This window comes from Neopsephotus bourkii, unplaced genomic scaffold, assembly GCF_033783945.1.
Source record: "Neopsephotus bourkii isolate Nb327-2 ecotype Australia unplaced genomic scaffold, CSIRO-AGI_Nbou_v1 NB_53, whole genome shotgun sequence".
NCBI classification, from domain to species: domain Eukaryota; kingdom Metazoa; phylum Chordata; class Aves; order Psittaciformes; family Psittacidae; genus Neopsephotus; species Neopsephotus bourkii.
The window spans coordinates 5420506-5436406 of NW_026900570.1; the positions used below are offsets into that span (position 1 = coordinate 5420506).

Here is a 15901-nt window from a genome sequence, read left to right on the forward strand (position 1 = left end):
CCACCTCTGCAAAGGAGGGGATGCTATTTGTCCTTAGACTGCCCCAAATCCAGCAAATTTCCTTTCACTAGGACATGGGATGAGCAGGGCTTTCTCTGAGCTTCTGTGTCTTCACCACTGCCAACAGGCTCTGTCTTAGTGCTCGTAGAGCATCAGTTTTAAAAGCATTATTTGGCTTTATTTTGTTGTTGCTATTTTTTTGTCATCATCACCATTATTATTATTACTCTTTTTACTAAGGAGGTGCAGTGGTTTCTGCCTCCTGCTTCCTTTAGGTGGAGTGAGCTGCCCAGCTCAGGGCTCATTTGACTCTCCAGATCTTAAATGACCGAGTATGTGAAGTATGTTTGGGATTTGTTACCGGTAGTTAGGGGCTACCCAACCAATTTTAGCTGCAATGAGAGAGAGCACATATGCAAGCCATGCATATGCTTTCCAAATGCTTTCATAAACCTCCCAGAACCCTGAGAAACCTGTCATATTTCACCTTAATAGAGCCTATTTCCAGATGTCAAAAGGCTCAGAAGCATGCTAGACCCTGGGTAATGCTCTCTAAAAAAGAAATGCTGGGTTGCAAAAGGGTCAGAATCATAAAATCAGGAAAAGAACCAAGAGCAAGTTAACTCTAAATTGCCGCTCCTGCTCCCCATGGCCATGCCTGCCCAGAGACCTCTCCAGCCTCTGGCCCTGGAGCCGGTAGTGCAGTACGGAAAGATGCCTTCAGGCAAGCAGCCATGGAGGGGCTGAAATTAAGCACGGCGTCTGCTTTGCAGAGCATTTTTACATAGAGGGGGGTCTGATAATTGACAATAATACAGAAGAAAGGCCAAGACAGGGAGAACGGGCCATGCTGAGGCAGAGCAATGTGTTTGTTTACAAAGCCACCAGCAGCTTCTGTTAACTCCCGGGACGTGAAAACTAAGCTGGTGTAAAGCTTCAATGGAAATAGGATTTGCCCCAGAGAGGTACCTAAAAATAAACTAGAGCTCTGCCTAGGGAAGGCACTGTGAGGCTGGTTATACAAAATGCTTCACTAGTGCTTGGGAAAGGACCTCTGCAGCACACAGCAATGTTTGTTAGTGAAGCCAGAGCACCGCTTTGTTTTTAACCACTTTGTTAATGGAAAACGCATCTCCTGCAGCCAGCCCCTGCAGGTGGCTCCGTCTGCCTGTCCTCCACTCCTGGTCCCATGGGAAGGTCTTTGCCTCCTATGCTTCTGCTCCCATGGGAACAGCACAGTGCAGCCAGCTGTGTGCCAGGTGGGTGCTGAGCCACGATCCCACCACACTTGGGCACAGCAGTGCACTCTTGTTACTTTAACAGAGCCTTCCAGGTGAGAAACGGCTTCACTGAAAGCAAAAAGGGAACCACCATCCCTATCATCAGGAGACAGGGCTCTGCCTGCACGCCTGGGCTGGTAAGGGCAGCCAGTAACTGTCCTCGCTAGGAGGAGTAAGCCGTACCCATGTACGGGAGCTGTGCAGGTCTAGCGTGCTCTCAGGAGTGAGCAAAACGAGGCCTGCAAGCCCCAGTGGCACAGGCAGCACGGCGCAGGCAGGGAGCCCCAGGCTCATTCCTGCCAAGGAGCAACACTGGCTCCCTCTCTAAGAAAAAGCACAGCCAGAAACTCTGCCATGCGTGGCTTATGCACTAGAGAGAGAATCTCCTTGGCTGACACAGCACTTGACTGAGCGACAGAGCCTTTTCACAAGTCTGTAATGGCCATCAGTGCCAGAAAGCCTCCTCTTTTTCCCCCGAAGAAATTAAAGATGTGCAGCTCAGTAATGCAATTGCTTGTTATTTTTTCCTGCGGACACTGGACCCAGCAGCATGTCGATTCTGGGCTCACTAATGTCAGTGCCCATCACAGCAATGAGGAAGCTGCTCTGTGCTGAGCAAGCCACTGGGAGTGGGTGCTGGATGCTGACCCAGAGCCCAGGACCGCTCATCCCGTCCCACAAGAAGCCTGGATGCTGAGCCCCTGTGCAGCATTTGGGCATGTTCAAAAAGGACCCAGGCCTTGGGTCTGTATTTCACTCCAGTCAGTGGGTGACACTGGATTTTCAGGGCTTGGAATGGGAGCAGGAGGCAGCTCACACAGCTGATCCCTGCCAGGGGCTCTGGATCTGTCCTGCAGTGCCGTGCCATTGCGATGGCTCTGCCACCAGCTCCAGCCGAGGAAGCTCTGGGACACCTGGAGCTTGGCCTGGTGCAGGAGCCTCCTTTGGAAAGCTACTGACAGTAATAAGCATCAGCTGCTGCAGGAAAGGCCTGTGCAGGGAAAGAGCAGCCAGAAAGTGCAGCTCAAGAGCTGCAGGCCTCCTGAACACCTGCCCAGGCCGGTCTGATGCCCTCCGCCTGTGCCCACTGCCTGCTGTGGCCCAGCCAGCACCTCCCCCCCAGCATGGCAGCTGGCTGGGCAGCCCCAAGGAGCTACACCAGCCTTAGCCTCCATGATAACCAGTGCCACCATCCTTCCCCAAGCCCTGCTCACTGCCTCTGCCCAGCAGGCCCTGGGGAGAGCTTGGCCACCACAGCCAGCCCCCACCTGGACCTCTAGTCAGGACCTCCCTGGCCAGAAGGAATGTTTCCATCTCTGACACTTACTGTAGTCACCATTTGGTGCAGCAAAGCGATGCCCAGAGTCCCCTGTCCTGCAACAGCCCTTGGGTTTTGTTTGTTGTCTGTTTTCAGAAGGCTGCGTTCTGATGCAGGAGCTGTGCTCTGTGCATCAGTCTCAGCATGGCAGGGCAGAAATCACTGTGACAGTTAATGGTGATTCGAGGTCCTCCAACTTGACTGATTGAGGACCGAAGTCTTGAGAGCTCCTGGAGCCTGGGGGAGCTTTGCACAACAGCAGCTGTTATGGCTGACATTCAAAGTGATTTCGGCAGCATTTGGAGGAGGAGGAGGGGAGGCAGAGAAGCAAGAGGAGGAGGCAGAGGAAGAGGAGAAGGGAGAGGAGGGCCGTTTTCTCCTGCCCATCCGGAAGATGCAAGAGGATGATGGGGTGGCAATTTGACATGTGGGTGAAATCTCTCCTTTCTCACCTTGGCACCCCAAACCCTTTTTAACAACACGATGACAGTCAGTGGGGACTCTGCTTGCACAGGACACACAGCTCAGCTGCAGGGTTGGAGGCACCCATCAGGACATTCCCAAACATCTTTTACACAGGCCAACTCTATAATCTCTATTAACATGACTTCAGCACAGCTCACTGGGTAGAAGTGGAGAACAGGATCCAAAGGGGTAATCACAGGGTTCGGGGCTGAGAAACAATTCCCTGGTTTTTGTTTGTTTTGACTTTCTTTTATCCTCTACTTTTGTATTTTTCTCAGCCATGTTTCAGTCCACGGTTTGGTTGCCTTGATGCCGTGTTCAGAGGAGGAATGCTCCTGTGCAAGGGCGCCCATGGAGCAAACACTGCCCTGAAGGGAATTTCAGACAGATTTCTTCCCATTTACAGAGCTCAAGTTCCTCGCATGATCACATCCCTCTGACCTCAGAGGTTGTGTGCAACCCCACTGGGGCTCCTTGCTCCACTCACCCCCATGGGGCACACTGGGACTGGGGTGCTCCTGCAGCCTGGCCTTTCCCCATGAACTGAGGTGCAGGGTATGAGCTCTGCATCAGCGGAGAGGGACTGATCACGCTGAACTCCAGGAGAGCCCTCCAAGATATCTGTGCAGCTCCTACGGGGAAATACACAGGCACAGGGAGGAAGCCGTTTAACTCTTGCCACTCTTTAAGGACCCCCATGAAAATCCTCTGACGCAGCGTTAATCCATGTTCAAACCAACGTCAAATGTGGGCCCATGGTTTTTTTGTTCTTTTTTGTTTAAAGAGTATGACTTGAAGTGCAGCTCTGCACCGAGCAAGTGCTCTCAATGTGTCCACTGATTAATAATTACCTTTCCTATGGCTCAGCGTTTCCAAATCAAAACTGGGAAAATAGAACAAATCAAGTCAAACAGACAATGTCTCTGGTTGCTTTCTTCTCCAACATTACACTTTGTGACGTCAGGACTGATACATGCATCCCGGCTCTGTCTTCTCTCCTGCAGATGCACTGGTTTTATTGTGCAGGAGAAGTAAATGGTGCTGTTAGTTGTAAGTGAAATGCAATGAAAGTGCACGTGTCTGCATGCACGCACAGCAAAAACGCAGTTGTGCTGCTGCTGGAGTGAGGGTACGGCTCCGTTCCGTGATCTGCTGGAAATGGGAACACTTTAGTGAAAGGTTTCATTTAAGAACAATCTGGGTTCTGTTAGAAAATCTTCAGCACGGAGTGATCTCTAACAGTCACTTTATTATGGCTTAAAACAACAGTTAAAAGCCCCTTGATCTGTTAAAAGGCTTTGCCCCAAGATGAAAAGATGCTTCCATCCTTTGAACGAACAAAAATAATTATAGCTGAGGCCACACTTCATTTGCTTTTTTCTTTCTCTTTACTGACCAAAGAGCTGGAGGAGGAAGGAAGGGAAGGATTTAAGCACTCCTCATTCAGTCTCTGCTGGCCTGCACCCTGCTTTGGTGGGGTGGGCTGTGAGTTTCCAGGACCATGTGTGCCCCTGCAGCACCCAGGCATCTCTGGGCTGTGCACTCCATCACTGCCCCATCACAAGCCTGGGCTGAGGGGCTGCAGCTGCAGCACAGCCCCACAGGCCACAGGCACAGCAAACGTGCATCAGTGTGTATCCTCCTCTGGTGAGCAGCTGCGTGTGGTGAGGGGGGGAAGGTGACACACAGAAATCATCCTCCTGTGGATTTCAGGGAACTCTCTGAACCCAAATGTTTGTGAGAGGCATCCTGGACTGTTACTGAGCACGTGTGTCTGCAATGGAAAGTTTAATTCCTCTGTATCTCCTCAGCCACCCATTTCCTTTGGGCAGTTGTTGGCTCAAATTCTTGTCTTCCTCTACTCCATGGATACTGGCCATGCCGTACTCCCCTCCCAACCTTGCTTCATGGAAACGTTATTTTCTTCTTGCATGCAGCTGTTTTCCTTACCCCTGTCTTCCCTCAGCACTTCCCTGCTTCAGTCCTGCCTTTCCCTCATACTGACCTGTTTGGTTTTTTGGTTTCCCGCACCTTTCGGGTTGGGATAACCTCCGTGCTTATCTTGCACCTCTGTCCTCTATGCATTTCCACTCTTGGGTCTTATTCCAAAGCCCCCCTGGCTGAACTCAGCAGGTGTTGCTCACCCAAGCCAGACTGAATTGGGGGCTAAGAGCATCAGGGCTCTGAACCCAAACCCGGAGCTCCCTGATCTGAAATGGGCTCACCTAGGTGGGAAAATTAAAATGTAAACCTCTAAAATTAGGTTTCTGGAACCACTGGGTTAGGGAATCTCAGTTACTTGACCCTCACCTCCACAGGCACAATTATCTTTTCTAGCCTTACCTCCCTTCAACACCAAATGCTCTTCCTAAACCTGCCCTTCATTTATGGCTTTGGCCACCAGCGTTCTCTTCAGCAGTGACAGCTCAGCACAATGATTCTCAGTGCCTCTCCCCAACATCTCCACACCTTTCCCCCTGCCACTCACATGTGGACACCCTTCCCTGTTGTGGTGCTTCCATTATCTTTATCCCCTCCTTAAGTCCCTTCCACAGGACAGTCCTTTCTGTGAAGCCTGTCAATGCAACCTATCAAAGCATGAAATTAAACCAAGATCAACTCTGTGCCTTTAGAGCCAGCCCTTTAGCTGGCCATAGCTGTACAATATGCTACAATCATTTTTTGTTTAAGTGTGTTGTGAGAATAAAACAGTTCCTTGGCTTTGAGAAAAATCTTGTCCATGCAGACCAGAAAGCTGTGCAAGAGCTGATAGTGGCTGGCACAATGCAGCATGACCTGCTTAGGGAACCTATGATTGATTTTAGATGCCCTTTAGTGCAGTTTCCAGCATCAGGATGCATGCTAAAAATGTACAGAAACGGGCTGATGTTGGTTTGCTGGGTGAGAGCTGCTGTTTCAAGGATGCTGACTTCAGTGAGGTACAGCACGACTGAGGCAAGCCTTGAAAGGATTTCTGGACCAGCTTTAAGGTGATACCCTCCAAAAGAGAGCAGAAATACCCTGGAAAGGAAAGCCTGTTGATCACGGTAAGATGAATGACAGCATTTGGGAAGGTGGGCTGCCAAACAAAGCACTCACTCTGGATATCAAAAAATAACTCAGGTTAAACTTTTATATTTTATCCCCAAACGAAATGATTAATTTCTACTCTCAGAATGTAGGCTCTGGTTCTGTTTTTTCCTCTTCAGATCTCAGCCAGTTTTAACCAAAATCTTTTCCTATTACAACAATTTTTGCTGACTGAAGAAAGCTGTTGGTGAAAGTCAGACGTTCCCCCAAACCCACCCTCCTGTGACTCCATTCGCAAGTGACTGGTGAGGATTTGCTGTTGATCTCTGTGCACGTCCCCCCTCCCTGCCTGGGATGACAGTGATGGGGCAAATAAAGCAATTTTTGTGTTGAAAAACACACACATACAAAGCTGCACAGTCTTTTAACAAGCTTCTTTCCTGCTCTTACCTTGCTCGTATCAACCTGATGATGGTGATGATGATGATACATTACGCTGCTCTTATTGTGCATGAAATTGTTCTGAGCTTACTCCATTTTTTGTTGGTGAGATTCCCCACCGCCTTTGCGATGTTTCAGCCCCTGGTTGCGAAACCCATTTTTAAGATGTGTACTTGGAAATATTTTGACCTTTTAAAAACCCGAATCACATCAGCCCAAACCAGTAAAACCCTTTCTCGTGTTTTGTAGAATCATTTGTAAAACCAAATCAGGAACCAGCTGCCGTTCTGCCATCCTCTTCCTCCTGCCACCCCCAACCTGCCCTTTAACTCCCACACTTCTTGTGCTGCACTTTCTGCTCTGGAAAATTGTAGGTCCACCAACCTGCACCTGCCTCTTGCGATGAGCAAGCTGAAATCTGAGCCATCAGAGACAAGCTTTTATACCCTGAACTTCTCAGATGGGCTAGAAAGACACAAGCACTCCAAATTTCACCCTCTGAAATCATGTTTGGAAAATCCAAGCTAGGGCCTCTTCTCAGGGGCCACTGCTGCTCAGAGCCAGCTCTGAAGTCACAGCATGTTTGGAGAAGCCCACAGATACTGGCACATCACATTTCCCTGGGGTTTCATCTGGTCATCCAAGGTTTCTGAACCAATAAGGGGTTTTAGCCCCACACGTGTGATCAAGCAGTTGCCCATATAATTCCACTGGTGGAAAGCTCCAGCAGAGATGTTAGCACCTGGATCCATGACTTCCTTAAGCCACTGCTCAGCAGGATGCTGGTCGCGAGACCTTGCAACAAAAGCCATAAGTGACAAATTTGCAGAGTTTTACAGTACTAATGCTTGTTATTGCTTCTCACAAAAGGTTACCGATTTTACAATAATCTTTACACTTTCAGCAAAACCGTGAACAGTATATTGGAGTATATTAAAAAGAATTAAAAAACATTTCACAAACCCCATTTGTTGCCATATGAAAGTCTTTCAGCAAGAAATGCCCACACCGGTATTCAAACATTGTTAAAAGTAGACTGATTTGTACTAATAAACTATGCAACAAGAGAGGTAACCAAAATAAAACTCCAGCATAGCTCTCTGTGCTCCTGCGCCGAGGACCCACGGGCCTCGGGAGCTCCGCTTTAGATGACTTAATTAAGAAACCGATCTTTCCAGAGCAACAAAAATAAAAGCTTTTATTTGTTCATTTGAATATAAAACAGGCGTTATCACAGATGTACAAAGCGTACTGGTGGTTTAACATACAAGAAGGTTGCTGTCCTTTGCACATAAAAATTTTTGTTTGAAACTGTGATTGGCTGAGTTACATGAATTTCTCTAACCAGTCACCACACTCTATGAAATAACGCTGCTAACATTCAACTGATAAAAGGGACAGTCTTCCCTTGGGTAAAGTGTCAAGCAGGATTAAATATATATAATAAACAAGCACCATGAGGAATCTGCTCCTGTTTGATTAGTTTTGTGTTTAAATGTTCATTGTGTACCCTCTTTTTTTTGTGCATGTGCATCAAGTTGATTACATGGTTTTGTCTGACTCCAAAAGCACAAGGTCACAAGACAAACATTTTATACATTCTCATGAATGGTTTATCTACAGTACAGTTTCTAATACAGAACAATCCTTCTTTATTGCTCAGTCTGATGGTGCTTATGTGTTTCCTTCCTTTTGCTTGCACAACAAAACCAGAAACTCAGTTTATCATTTCTCTTAACTCAGGATTTAACAACCACGGATGACAGGTTGCAGAAGAGAGCTGTTATTAACTGCGTTTCACAACTGCATTGCAGTTCTTTTATTCTCTACAAATGCAAAGTTGACTTCGTGAAGGTTAAAGTGATGCTTTGAACGACAGCAAGATTTGTTTTGCAGTACTGAGATCAGCGATAGCAGGACTTCACAAGTTAGTTCACACACTGCAATTATGTTTGTAATCAATCAACATCTTGTCTGAAACCTTACAACAACTTGCCATTAAGAACAGATTTTATTCTTTTTAGGGAGCAGAAAATGAAGTTGACAAAATATAGGATTGGTCTGCAGAGCATGAATGGGGCTATTCACAGGACAGTGAAGGCAGAAAGAAAACGCGTCTGACGTGGCAAGATGCTCTGTACTGTACATGCAGACTAAAACGTCCCTACCTTTTAAACAGATTTTAAACACTCAGCATCGAGACTCCCTTATACGTGATATAAACATGATTACACTTGCCCTGCCACAATCTTAGTCATGCATATCCGGTAATGAGAGCCAGCACATGTACGTCATTTGGGACAATAAGAAAAGCATTCTTGGACTGCAGCTGGTAAATCCCACTCTTGATCACAAACAGGTCAATTCAGTTACAACCACATGAAGGAGAGGGAAGGATTTAAAAAACAGGGGCATGGGGTTCAGGGAAAACAACAGAACTGGGGAATCAAACCTCTCTTTTATCCAAAGGTAGCAAAATGAAGGCAGCTGTGATGCATGTTTTCCTACTCTTCTCCCGCGACGGCCTCAGCCTGGAGACCGTGGGACTCCTCCGTTCTTTCAACAGGCAGATTGGTTCCTCTGATGTTTCAATGCTGTTAGGGACTAGTTAGCAGATGCACGGTTCGTGCCAATTCGCTTGTAGTGACTGTACACTCCTCTCTGCTAAGGAATAAATTGAAGACCACGAAACAATCGTTTCCTGTAAATGTAAACTGGATGCACTGGCCACTGAGCTACGTGTCCTAGCTGAGAGGCAAACTGATAACTCTGCAAATAACCCCAAAACATTTCCTTATAGCAATAAAAACACCAACTAAAACAATGAGAAAAATTGTGCAACAAAGTTCTGCAGCTAGACAACAGTGCTATTCCTCAACCTGCCTTTTCTAAGTCTAACAAGTGTATGCACATGCCAGCACGAATATTTATTGTTGCCTCCATGGCAAAGAAAAGAAAATTACTGTAGTGCATTTTTAGTCTTAAATTCATTCACTGCCTTAAAGGCAGCAATAATTCCACTTGCTGGTATCTAGAGGATTCTTTTTGACAGGGATACTTAGCAATCCAGGATTGCTTTTTTTGTTTTTTCTTCCAAAAAAATTGTGAGTAACATTTGATTATCTACAGTGGGAGACACCATGCAAGTGACAAGTACTGCATTTTAAACTTTAAAATCTTTTGTCATTAGTGAATTTATATTTCATATATATATATTTGATGTGATACTATCCACTCAAGATAATACAACACTTTGTTTTTATATTAGCAAACATTTCAAGAGATTAATATTCTTGAATGTTTCTTCTCTTTTATACTTCTAAAGAGATCAAAATAAATTAAACGTTTTGTACATAATTACAGAAGAAGTAGTTAACTTATTTTATCTTTTAGTTTAGTACAAAGATATTTGCAAGTTCATCGCCGAAATACACCTTATTTATAAATTTCTTCCATTCTAACGCTAACAGCAAAGGCTCTTTGGCCTTTGGGCTTTCAGCATCTCTGACAGAAAGCTGCAAGATTTCTAATTGAAAGGTGCTACTTTGGGTATTCTCCTCGTACCACTACATAGATTCCTAAGACGTGGGATCTAAAATGGCTTAAGTTAGTAACGGATCTGTATTCATCAGCTCTTTATGACACATTAAAACAAACGAAGAAAACAATTATTTGTATTAGTATGCAAATTGTTTGAAAAGAATCCATTTGGAGGGCAGAATAAAAAACAAAAATCTACTTCAGCTTACTTAATGTAAAATACAAAGCCACATTTACTCAAAAAAGCAGTATTGTCCAATAAGCAAAAAGAAAAGTTTAAAATGGGCTTTTCCAACACACCGAAGGGCCTTACCCCAGAGTCCTTCTTGTCTAAAATTTAGTGGTAAAAGAAAACATTTCACATTTGATTTCCTGCCAATCGTGACTGCTTTGAAAAGTCGCAATAGAAACAGTTCCATTCTGATGAGTGTCAGCATCTTATCTGCACACTTTTTAGTGGACACCAAAAAATTTTATACATCTATAGTAAAGTCCATGGAAGCTTTAAGGTACAAGACTACATGTTGTAGGCCACATAGATGGGATCTAGCTGGTCTGCCAAAAATCCATCTCGTAGGTGCATACGTTGTTTCTCTCCACGGGAGTTGATAGGAATTACACCAATGTCCACAACCACCACCACCCCTACAATCAGATAGTGTTCCTCCAGGACCACGTTGGTGACCAAAGGAACCAGGTCCAAAGCTTCTTGCTCTGATCCATCCAGCTCAACTACAACGACCAATAAATTTGTCCAAGTAAACACCGCACTGAAACGAAAAAACAAACGGTATTAGTGGTGTTTTTCTTTTTAACCCATTTTATTTTTCACCCTTTTCATTCCACCTTGGTTACCTTTTGTTTCAGCTCCTTGGGCTCCTTCTGTATATTCACCACAGAGTGTAGGTAGTGAGAGACAACTTGTCTGCAGGCAGGGGCAGAACAACTGCTCTGCTAGCTCTCTACTATTGCTGCAACACCAAGTATTAGGCTAAACTTCACACAAACTCGAGTCTAATCCTTGCCTGTCATGTTGGGAGGTAGTTAAGACAACACGCTGTTCCCTCTGAAGCCAGAGAACTGTCACAGCACTGCTGTGCCTATGGAGGCATGCATGAGTGATGTGTGCAGGGAGGTGTCTTCTCTGGGGTTTTTTTGAAGAGCAGCCCAGAAGAGCAAAGGAGATTAAAAGAGGAGGTTACCAAAAGAAACAGCAGGAACACAGCCCAAGCTGAAAGACCTTTGGGATAAACTCTGCCTAGCAAAGGGGTGTGGAGCCCTGGGAACATTTATGTAGCATACTGCAGGCTGCATGGAGGTCCCCAGCTGGCTGGAGAGGGGGCTTCCTCAGTACATGCCTTCTGGACTGGGCTGGCTGCTGGCCAGGCAGGTCAGAACTCAGCACAGAAGAGCTGTGACTCTTCTGGACCAGTTGGTTTATGCAGAAATAAGCGGTGTCTCCATCTGTGTTTTATTTCTGCTGGGTTTAAGGGGCCAGTAGTTTTTACATCCCTTATTAACAGGTGAGATCGTCAAGGGAACACTACTGTCACCTGTGTCTCTCTTTACTAAAAACACCTGTGTAAGAGTCCAAAATTTTGGTTAAGCCCTTGAGCTGAAGCAGGTAAATTCTGGTTTCTGCTACTGGGCATCTTTTCTGGCTAAGGAAAAATGCATTTATCTTTCCAATTATGGAGGCTGGGATGGTATGAAAGTTGGTGTATGCTTCCCTCCATCCTCTTCCCCACTTACATACATCTCCAAAGCCCGTGAGGTCTCACAGGTCAGCAGGACTGAGGCTCCACAAAGGGCAATCTCATTCTTCCTTGTACAAGTGATGCTTATTTCTTCTTCTAACTTATTCCATAGCATAAACAGTGATATTCTACACATGTACCTCATACATCAAGCCCTGTACTTTACCCTGCTTTACCTTATAAAATCAGGGGATAATTTCCCAGAACTGTCTTGAGTGTAAGCACCTGAAAGTTAGAATATATTATGTATATAAGCCAAATTCAAGAAGAGCTCCTTACCCTAAGGTCAACACTTGATTGAGACAGAAGTACGCTGTTTCAGTCTACCAAGACAGTTCTGAAAAACCTTGTACTCTGGTAACATATCTTACTTTGCCCAAAAGTTAGCTATGAAAATGTGCTCTATGTTGATGTTTAATAGAATGGATTTTAGGAGAAAAGTACCTAGTGTTAATAAAAAAGAAATCATTCTCAGATCCTGCCAAAGTACTATTTGATTGAATTCTTACATGCTTATCGATCTGGAAAACTAATGGGCAGCCAAAAAGCAAAGCTCTGCAGGCTCCTTTTGACTTGGTACTGCTACAAAATGGATTTTAATTTGGAGCTATGTTTTCACAGGCATTCTAGAAAATTTTGATTGATGTTGAACATCAACAAAGTGAACATTAATGTTAACTGGTCTGCGCAGGTCACCATCTCCAGAGTGGTCCTAGAATTTTTATGGGTTGCTGCATGCACATCTAAATTAGTATTATATATGTTGTAACCAAAAAGCCTGGTGTCCTGGGTTTAGCAGTAGCAGTCATTTTTCTCTTTCTTGGTAGCTGGTGCAGTGCTGTGTTTCAACTTTTGGGCTGGGAACAGAGCTGAAAACAATAATGTTTTGGTTTGGCCAAGGATTTTGTGAGCCTCATGCTCTGCCACGGAGGAAGGGAAGCTGGAAGGAAGCAGAGACAGGACACCTGACCCAAACTGACCAAAGAGGTATTCCATACCACAGCACATCATGCCCAGGATGTAACTGGGAGTTACCCGGAAGGGCTAAGTGGACTGCAGGGTTGGAGGAGGTATCGGTTGGTGCTTGGTCAGGCTAGGGGGAGCGAGTTATTGGTCGCCTGGTGATGAGGTGTTGTATTCTCTTCCCTTGTTATTTCCTTCATCATTATTATTATTAGTGGTAGCAGTTGTGATTTGTGTTATACCTTAGTTACTAAACTGTTCTTATCTCAACCCGTGGGAGTTGTGTTCTTTATGATTCTCCTCTCTGTCCCTCTGGGAATAGGGGGAGGGCAGGAAGGGGGGGGAGTGAGTGAAAAGCTGTCTGGCTGGGGTTAAACCACGACACCTGGGGAGGTTTTATTAAAAAATAAGTTCGCATTGAAACCGTGCCTTACACCTACTGTTACCTTGTTACACGGGAAAGCAACTAATGGCAAGATTTGGGAGCAGCTCCCCAAGCTTAGGAGAAGTTAGTTTTTCCTGAGTTCCCAGGACTGGTTCCCCAAACCTTCATGAAGCTTCTATTAAGCCCTAGAGCCACTGACATTCCTAAGAAGATTTCAAATTAATGTAAAACTCATTTCATATATCATGACACTAACTCACTGGTGACCACTGCAAGTAAAAAGAAATACTGTGATTTATGTTCTCACCGGTTGAGATTAGGATAAATTGGGCAGCATGTATCACACATGAATACATTAACTCTGCAGCCCAGATGAGTAAGAAAAACCCAAACCAAAAAGCTAGGGACCCAGGAAGGCTGCACTTTCTCAGGAAACTATGGAGTCACACCCAACAGCTGCAACACAGCCAGTGCACTGAGACTATAATGGTCCCTCCTACTACTTCCATCCCACCAAATACTTCGAGAAAAGCAAGAAAATTCCTTAAACACCTCCAGAAACAGAGGCTCATAATGGTTTTCTTCTCCAAATACCTTCTGTAGCTTTACCAATGTGTCATTATGCAGAGAGAGAAAACCACTTCTTAGCAAATCCCGGGAAACTATGTTCTGCTCCTCTTTCAAGGGTTTGAAGTTCAAATGAGTCAACAACATGCTTTAATTAAAACACATACACGTACGTTATTTCTAAAGGTACTCTGCAATATTACAAGCACTGTAAAAAATGCCTGGCATAGTTATACCTCACAATAAAACCAGATGGTGCCACTCTTTTGCTTGTTATGCAGAGACACAGGAGGTCCAGAGTTAGAGGCTGATGATTTTGTGCTAAAATTTCTTAAGAGACAAGAATAATTCTAAATGGCCTTTTAGATCTGATCCTCAATGACAGAAGTTGCACAGCAGGATCACATGTTAGTCAACAACTCAGTACTATTGATTGCTACAAAAAAGGCATGTGTTTCTTAAAGCTGGGGCTATTTTTACTGTCTACAGACTGGACATACCTAGTACTCAGTGTTTGTGATAGGTATTGATACAGTTAAATCCTTCATTGGCCATTGTAACCAAAACGACAGCAGCCAACAAGAAGAATGGAGGCTCATGCACCCATCCAAAGAAAAGCATATACAAAGTATATATAAAGATTTAACTGGCTATTAAAGAGGGGAGAGTTCAAACTTAAACATGGGAGATTTATGTTAGATATAAGGTAAAAATTCTTCACTCTGAGAGTGGTGAGACACTGGAACAACCTGCCCAAGGAAGCTGTAGATGCCCCACCTCTGGCAGGGTTCAAGGCCAGGTTAGACAGTGCTTTGAGCAACCTGGTCTAGTAAGTGGTGTCCCATGAGCTCACTTTGAGGCCACACAAATCTCTGACAAACAGGTAGTGCTGAACACGTCAATTTATGAATTTGTGGCCATCTTATAATAGAGCTGCCCTAAATAATAGAATGGTTTGGGTTGGAAGGGACCTTTAAGATCATCCAGTTCCAACCCCCTTGCAATGGGCAGGGACAACTTGCAGTAGACCAGGTTGGTCAAAGCCCCAACCAGCCTGGCCTTGAACACTGCCGTAACTTGATCAGAAAATTTTCTATCCACTGCTGATAAGAGATGTGACACATCTTCAAGGAAAATGTCATGGCATCCTCGAAGCGTTCACACTGGTCCATATGAAGACACAGAATCCACCACCCTGTGTAATGGCTGGCTGGAACAAGGCCATACTAGCAGTGATGATGACTTGAGGGAGGAGGCAATGAGGCAAAGCCTCAGTTACAGTCAGCAAAGCAATTAACTGCCTTAATTTTAACAGATATTTAAGAAAAAAAGCAAGGTGCTCAGACTAAATAAACCAATCCAGTTGCTGTGCTTCATTCTTCATTATTAAGGAGTGCTCCAGGCCACACCTTTGCAACCAGGATTGAAAAGAGAAATGGAGAGTCACGTCTTATACTTGCTAAATTGCCCTGGCTGTTGCAACAGGTTCATTTTAGTTGAAAGAAAAAGAGCTGAGCTGAGGTTATATCAAAACAAACCAACCACCTGACTCAGTCTTCTGATGCAAAAATAATGAAAAGCAATTTGTTCTCATGTCGGCCACAGGAAATGATTACCTGCTGTGTGCATTTGATGATGTGATACATTGATTAAGACAACACCATTACTAACTCATTGATTTACTGCTTCTATTTCCATTGTGACCTTGACTTGATCACAGCTTGATTGATTAATAACCAATTCAAAAGTAACAGTGTGTTCACTAATGAAGTTTATCAGTGTGTTCATTTATCTGAAATGTTTGCTTGCTTATTACTCTTTTTAATAACAGCACTCCTAAAGCTTGAACTCCCACCAGTTTGCTTCCCCTGGTAAGAATATAAAACTCAAACTCCAAGAAATAGCTACTGGCCTACCTGAGCTGTTTGGGTCTCTCAAATTGCAAGTCTAATCCTTCACTTGTACTTAAAACCACACACAAAACCCCAGAAATATCTTGAATGATCTTACCAGAAAACAGTCCTTTCCCGTTAAAACTGTTTGTGAAAAGTTTAATCCTTAGGACATATTTACAGTGGGGTTATAAATCCTGTGACCATCCTGACAGGCCATTTCCTGGCTCAATTGCAATATCCAAGAAACCCCCCCCGACATT

At 44.7% G+C, this 15901-nt stretch overlaps 1 protein-coding gene and 1 long non-coding RNA gene across 5 annotated transcripts in view; both read right to left on the reverse strand.

Annotated features, from left to right (window-relative positions):
* Positions 1-7705: 7705 nt before the first annotated feature.
* The window catches only part of DIP2C (disco interacting protein 2 homolog C), a 319660-nt gene continuing 311464 nt past the window's right edge, over positions 7706-15901 (reverse strand). For all 4 annotated transcript variants that reach the window (XM_061349614.1, XM_061349630.1, XM_061349622.1 and 1 more), the window contains one exon: positions 7706-10844. In XM_061349614.1, the coding sequence (XP_061205598.1) occupies positions 10592-10844 (253 nt within the window). In that variant the 3' untranslated portion in view covers positions 7706-10591. The remainder of the gene's footprint in view (positions 10845-15901) is intronic.
* LOC133210426 (uncharacterized) lies at positions 11536-14168 on the reverse strand. Its single transcript, XR_009724937.1, has 2 exons — positions 13180-14168; positions 11536-12609 (listed from the first exon to the last, which is right to left on the reverse strand). It is a non-coding gene; the product is annotated as an uncharacterized LOC133210426 (long non-coding RNA).